This window comes from Haematobia irritans, chromosome 3 (assembly GCF_050003625.1).
Source record: "Haematobia irritans isolate KBUSLIRL chromosome 3, ASM5000362v1, whole genome shotgun sequence".
Classification (NCBI taxonomy): domain Eukaryota; kingdom Metazoa; phylum Arthropoda; class Insecta; order Diptera; family Muscidae; genus Haematobia; species Haematobia irritans.
Genome location: NC_134399.1, coordinates 89,880,887 through 89,888,417, shown reverse-complemented (window position 1 = coordinate 89,888,417; position 7,531 = coordinate 89,880,887). Strand labels below are relative to the sequence as shown.

Below are 7,531 nucleotides of genomic sequence, written 5' to 3'. Positions count from 1 at the left end.
GCCCAGAGTTGCATCTGGACGAACTAGGTCCATTTTTGATGGTAATATAGGACGAACTATTTCTGTGTCCTGTTTGAGGTTTGGACGAACGAGGTCCTAACCTTTTAACCACACTTTTTAAAGCTTTACTGGACGAACGAGGTCCAGGTTTATGGAGCAAGGTGTGGTGCATGTCACCACATTTTCGACAACGTCCTTCACTGGTACAAGTACGCCAGGTATGATCATGAGCTAGACATCCAGCACAGTGTCGGTAAATAGAAACAATTCGCATGCGTTCAAAATAATCCATAACGAGGAATTTCCTACAAAATCGAAGCGGATGATCCTTAAGGCATACACGGCACACAATTCTTTGTTTATTTTCGCGATTTTCTGGGAGATATCTTTTTGCCTTAACCATGATTCTAAATAAGAGAGAGAGAAACAGAAAAAAAGGATTCTTAAACGAAGATGACCTTTAATTAACAGGAAGACAGACAAGTTTTACAACTGGCCTAACTAATGGGCCACGAGCCGTTCGGATTTCGACAACTCTGACCTTTCCATCAACACCAGGAAAAACTTTTGTTACTCTTCCTACTCTCCACTCGTTAGGAGCTAAATTATCGTCACGAACAACAACCATATCATTGACTTTCAAGTTTGATTGATCTGTTTTCCACTTATTCCTTTTAACTATTTCTCTTAAATACTCATCTTTCCACCGCGCACATAAATGTTGATTAAGGGCTTTTACTCGTTGCCACCTATTTACAATAGTAATTGGAGTATCTTGTATCTGTGGCTCTGGTGGTGACAGTAGTGGACCACCGACCAAAAAGTGACCTGGGGTAAGTGCATCAACACAATCAACGTCCTCCGATAAAGGACAAAGTGGTCTTGAATTCAAGCAGGATTCAACTCGAGCTAATAGAGTTGAAAACTCTTCGAATGTATATCTTAAATTACAGGCAGTTCTTCTGAAATGGTGCTTAAAGGACTTAACTCCTGCCTCCCATAGACCACCCATATGAGGCGCAGCAGCGGGGTTAAAATGCCAATTAATTCCGTTATTCACATATGACTGAACAATTTCAGAACTAACGTTTCGAATAAAGCTACGAAATTCGGACCTTAAGGCCCTCGAGGCACCAACAAAATTTGTCCCGTTATCTGAATACATATCCTTCGGACAACCTCTCCGAGCAACGAATCTCGCAAATGCCGCCAAAAACGTCGCCGTCGATAAGTCACTTACAGCTTCCAAATGAATTGCCCTTGTCGCGAAACAAACAAAAAGCGCAACGTATCCCTTTGTTATCAGGCATGCCCTACCCGTATAATTTTTTATGTCATAAGGCCCGGCGAAATCAACACCCGTCCGTGTGAAAGGTCTATCAATAATTGTTCGAGCCACCGGCAAGGAGGCCATAATTTGTTCCTTTGCCCTTTTCGCGAATATTGTACACACTCTGCAATGTCCTATGACATATCTTATCATGTTCTTAGCCCTTGGAATCCAGAATTCTGATCGGAGAACCCTTAACATTAACTGGTTTCCTCCATGTAACGTGACCTGATGAATGAAGCATGTCAAAAGTCGTGAAAACTGGCAATCATATGGCAAAATAACCAGATGTTTCTCATTAAAAGGAAGAAAGTTTGCGTTGGACAATCGGCCTCCAACGCGCAAGAGACCCTCCTCATCAACAAAGGGATCTAGATTCAATAAGCTGCTTGTCTTACGCAGGGGATAACCATTGGTCAAACTAAAATACTCCTCAGGAAAATACGCCTTCTGTGCGACAATAGCCAGCTTTCTCTTAACAACTTGAATCTCATTAGACGAAACTTGCATTTCGACAGTCGAAGATGATTTCTTCCTTAGCAACGCGATAAATCGATACACATATGACATAACCCGTAACGCCCTTGAATAGGAAGAAAATCTCAGGAGCGAGTCCTCAAAATCCTTTATATATATAAAAAACGACCTAATATCACGACCTTCCTCAATGGTATGAAATTCACTCCTAGATTGAACTTGCCAGTCAGCTGATGATAGCTTCATCCACGAAGGTCCATACCACCATAAAGTACTCCCTATAAGTTCTTGAGGCCGAACACCTCTGCTAATAATATCTGCAGGGTTATGCTCCGATTTAACATGTCTCCAACATTCCTTTCCGACCAAATTCTGGATCTTTGAAACTCTGTTTGCAACAAATGTCGTCCACGAAGACGGTGGTTTCTGAAGCCAAGCAAGGACTATTGTAGAATCACTCCAACAAAAAATATTAGCATTCTTATTATCCAGGCTCAGGTCCGTTCTCAGCGACGCTATTAATTCTGCAAGCAAAAGTGCACCACATAACTCCAGCCTTGGTAATGAAATAGCTTTCAAAGGGGCAACTCTAGATTTTGCAATTAGCAAATTAGTCTGAACAATACCATCAGAGGATATTACTCTCGAATAAACACATGCTCCATAAGCCCTTTCAGACGCGTCCGAAAAGCAATGAATCTCAACATTACAACGTGGTTCAAATCCAATCCAGCGTTCTAGTTTAACGTCGTTCAGGATATTATAATCAGTAATAAACTGATTCCACCGATGGCTACTTGCCTCAGTCAAACGTTCATCTCAACCAGTCTTCTCAAGCCATATTTGTTGCATTAACATCTTCGCTATCACAATTACAGGTCCCAACCAGCCAGCTGGATCGAATAGAGTCGCAATTATGGACAGCACTTCCCGTTTCGTAAAATCATCCCTCTTACAACTTATAGGTTTTACCGAAAAATAAAAGGTATCACTCTTCGCATTCCATCTAATTCCTAAGGTCTTGGCCTTACTCTCATCTTCAATTTCCAAAAAATTTTCCCTAAGAAGATGCTCTGCCGGCAGATCCTTTAATATTCTTTCATCATTCGCCGTCCATTTTCTCAAAGAGAATCCCGCTGATGACAGCGCTGACCTCAATTGTTCTCGTGCATGTAAAGCCAGATCTAGATCATGTGCACCGGCAAGCACGTCGTCGACATACATCATTTCCCTCAATATCTTTGTTGCCAAAGGGTATTCATCCTCTACCTCAGAAGCAAGCTGCAGTAAACTTCTTATGGCTAGAAAGGGCGCACAGTTTACCCCAAATGTAACTGTTTTTATTTCAAAATCCTGTATATCTTGACTGGGTTCTTGTCGAAACACTATCCTCTGAAATCTCGTATGCCTGTCATCGAGCAGAATCTGGCGATACATCTTCTCGATATCACCATTAAACACATACCGGAAAAACCTCCATCTTATGATTAATAACACCAAATCACTTTGTAAAACAGGCCCGGGATATAATACATCGTTCAAGCTTAGACCAGTTGAAGTAGGACAGGAGGCATTGAATACAACTCTCAACTTAGTTGAGATCCTTTCAGGTTTTATAACTGCGTGATGGGGCAAATAGAATTCAGAAACTTTTCCATTAGGCTCTTCCAACCTTGCCATTTGCCCTAAGGATTCGTATTCCTTTACTACTGCATCATACATAACTTTGAGATCTGGTTTCTTCAACAAAGAAGCCTCATTTCGTAGAAATTGTCTGACCGCTTTAGAACGTGATAATCCCAAACCATTTCCTTCCGCATATTGAGGTTTAAATGGCAAACACACTATAAATCTACCTGTATCCGACCTCCTAGTAGTATCTCTATACAATTCCTCGCAATATTCCTCTTCTACCGTAATTGTAGACACCCTTGGAGGTTCCTCTAATTTCCAAAACTTCTCAAGTTGGTGATTCAAGGAAATTTCAGTACAAAACGAAACGAGAGTGGTAACACCACGCTGGGAGTTATCAATTTGACCAGTCAACACCCATCCAAATATCGTATTTTGAGCAACAAGTGACCCAAGAACATTCCTTTGGACGCCTTCTAAAATAATTTGTGGATAAACATCTGCCCCAATCAATATGTCAATCTGATCACTTTTCCCAAAATGTGGATCTGCAAGTTGCATGTCACCAAAGGAGTATTGCTCAGGAATAGAGACCGACGAACTTGGTAGTTTTCCTGTAAGTTGAGGCAATACTAGTGCATTTACTTCGACCTTTACACCATTTCCACCACCTGACATCAGGTTAAAGGTGCATTGTTTTTTGGTCAACCCTGCCAAAGCATTATTTAATCCCGAAATCCTCGCATTTACCTTTGTAGTTTGAATACCAACTCGCCTTTGCAACCTCTCTGATATGAAACAGGCTTGGGATCCTGAGTCAAGCAATGCCCTAGCGGTGAAAACCATCCCGTTGACATCAAGGTTTACTATAGCCGTACCCAGTAGTACAAGCTTAGAAGACATAGCAAAACAACTCTGAATCTGCTGCTCATTAGTCACACTTTGACTAGGAGCCGGAAATTCTCCATCAGTTTCCGCTACCTCGGTACTTAGAGATACTCGAGCGTCTCTATGTAGTAATGAATTGTGTCTCGAATTGCATTTTCCACAACTAAGTTTGCTCGCACATTGCTGCAATCTATGATTGCCGCTGAAGCAATTGATACATAAATTGTTCCTCTTGACCACCATAAAACGTTGCTCTGGAGTCATTTTCAAAAACTTGTCACAGGACTTCAGATAATGATCCTGCGAGCAGGCGAAGCAGGTGATTCTCTGTGTACTTGCCTGATACATTTTAACTTTCCTATGTACAGGTTGAGTTCGCTCCAATTTTCCTGAGGTCTCTGGCACTTCAATATTAGTAAAATCAAATACTGTTTCCAATGATTGGAACCGTGCGGTCAAAAAATTATCCAAATCCTCCCATTTAGAGATTTCAGTTTTATCCCTAACCGTTTGTTCCCACAGGGATAGTGTAGTCACCGGGAGCTTTGTCGAGCACAAAAACACAAATATAGGATCCCAACTATCAATACATATCTCATGTAGCTTCAAGGATGTGATACAATTATTTATTTCCCTTTGAAGTCTTTTTATCTCATGAGCCGATTCAGACCTGACAGGAACAAGATTAAAAAGGAGTTTTAGTTGGCTATTTACCAATATCCTTTTGTTTTCATATCTGTCCTTTAAGTTGTTCCAAGCTATTTCAAATCCTTCATTAGTCAACTGGGATTTTTTCACAATCTCCAATGCCTCCCCTTGTGTGTTCTGGCGTAAATAGAAGAGCTTTTCAACTGGCGTTATCGAATGGCAGTCAATATACACCGCCTTAAACATATCCCTAAAGGATGGCCACGAGAGATAATCGCCATAGAAAACTTCCGTTGTACAAGGCGGTAGTCTTAGTCGATGATCATTAACCCTACTATCGGAATATTGTTGAGAAGCGCGATTAGGAGAAGCAAAGGTGGATGTCAGCACAGATCTATTCAAAAATGACTGGGACAATTCTCCCATTCCTGCTGCACAAGTAATGTAAGCTTCCCTGCATTGCTTAAAAAGATCAGATGCCTCCTTTTCCTGTTCCTCAGAACATTCACAATCGACATTAAATTTCTCATACGAATTCTTAACTTTAGTCCACAAACTCTTGAACTCTTCCTTGCGCAGTTCTACTGTGAACATAGTATGCGTAGTGCCAGATGCGCTGTCGGAAATGGCACTATTTTCCCTTTCGAATTCCAAAAACAAAGCAGCAAACTTTTTAAATTTTCTCAAAAGAACTGGATCAGCCATTTCGTGATATCGTCTTTTATCAAGTATACATCAAAAAATGTGAGCTCGATACGACACTTATCAACCTAATAATCACACTTGGACAAATGAAACCTTGTGATAAATTTATTTTCCAAAAAATTATTTTTCTAAAAATATATTATTATTCAAAAAATTGACCCTTATCGTACACGAAAGTGCCCACGATAATAAAAATCCTCGGACTAAAGGTGAACAAAATTAGTTATGATCAGTGACTACTCTTCTTGTGATAAGTCACTTATTTCAAAAATGTTGCCAACGTGCGTATAATTAAAACCAAATCTGAACAAGTAGATAAATATTCAAATGATTATAGGCCAAGGTTCGTTAAAATTATATAGGTCTGTCCTCAACGAATCTGTAAGATTATTTTCCGATTTTCATTCTCCGAAGGTATTCACGATATTGATAAAAATAAATATTCGTTGGACTAATAATGAACAATATCAGTTATGATCAGCGACCACTCTTCTTATTATAAGTCTCTTGTATAGAAAATGTTGCAATTATGCGTGTAATTAAAATCGCCAAATCAACAAAGAAGATTATATAAATAGAATAATTTTTTAGATTTGTGTAATTCTCAGGTAATAAAGCTTATGGACAACGGTCCACTAAAACTTTAAATTGTGTCCCCGAGGAATCGCTTAGATCGATTGCCGATTGTTCTCTCTTTTCCTCAGTCCTCGTTATTGTTACAAACAAACCAAACCACTTTTCATGAACACATAAGTAACGAAAACCATCGGCAATTAAAGCTATATTGGCATCACTGATCCACTCAGTTCGACAACAAAGATAATGTGTGATGAGAACATAAGAGACTCGTCCTCTTCTCTTCAAGTTTATCTCCCGCTCATTGACTATAAAACAGGTGACCCCTCTTTATAACAATAGTATCTTACTTTAAGAGAAGGGAGCCAATTCGAACAAAAATTACGAGTAATAAAATATTTATTCATCCGAAGATAAATTAAATTGTAGGTTCTACGCAGAAGCTTCCAAAAACTATTGCGGTTGAAATAATAAAAATAATCACAGCAACATACCTGGATTCTGGACTACAATAATAATAGTAATATATACAATAAATGCAATGAGACCAGACAAAAAGAGTAATCTCACACTAACTGGATTTCACATTGACACAATAATCGTTTCTCACTTATTTATTTATGACCATTATTTTTATTATTTCTCTCATTTAAATTTATTATGGTTTCTCAAAATTGTTTCATTTTACAATATTTTGATTTTCAATAACAATTCTTTTTCCTGTAGATGAATTTTCACAATTTAAAGAAATCAGACCAATTCACTCGCCAAACAATAAATATGAGATGGTTGTTGTTGCGAAAGAGAAAATAAATCAAAACGTAAACGAAGAGGTCAGAGTTGCCAGATGTATTGATTGCAATGGGGTAATTAAGAATTATTTTATATTTTAAAGTTCATAAATTTAATATTTAGTATTTTCCCGTTCATTCCGATTAAAGTCACGGTTTCTATTCTTGAGTTTTACAATATATGCTTCTCTTGCCCCGTATCCGGTTCGAAGGACCTTGTTTATTTTTACACTATTTTGGGTATTTTTATATAACACCGGCGGGGCACTGCTGAAGCTACAAACAAAATTTGAGACACAGCCACAAAGTCAATAGCCAAACTCATTTATTATAAATGAAACAAGCACAAGGTAGTATATTACTATATCAATTTCAATTCACGACTTTCTTTATTTTGTCTGGTATTTTTTTTCTTTTTCTTTAACAAATTCGACAGATTTCAATAAAGCGATCTTCAAAACTTTATAGCTCGATTGATTCGTAA

At 38.6% G+C, this 7,531-nt stretch overlaps 2 protein-coding genes across 2 annotated transcripts; both read right to left on the bottom strand.

Annotated features, from left to right (window-relative positions):
• Positions 1–460: 460 nt before the first annotated feature.
• Positions 461–1,900, bottom strand: LOC142231059 (uncharacterized). Its single transcript, XM_075301678.1, has one exon. The coding sequence runs from the start codon at positions 1,898–1,900 to the stop codon at positions 461–463; it is 1,440 nt and encodes a 479-aa protein (XP_075157793.1).
• A 726-nt stretch (positions 1,901–2,626) lies between these two features.
• On the bottom strand, positions 2,627–5,680 carry LOC142231057 (uncharacterized). Its single transcript, XM_075301677.1, has one exon. The coding sequence runs from the start codon at positions 5,678–5,680 to the stop codon at positions 2,627–2,629; it is 3,054 nt and encodes a 1,017-aa protein (XP_075157792.1).
• Between the last annotated feature and the right edge of the window lie 1,851 nt (positions 5,681–7,531).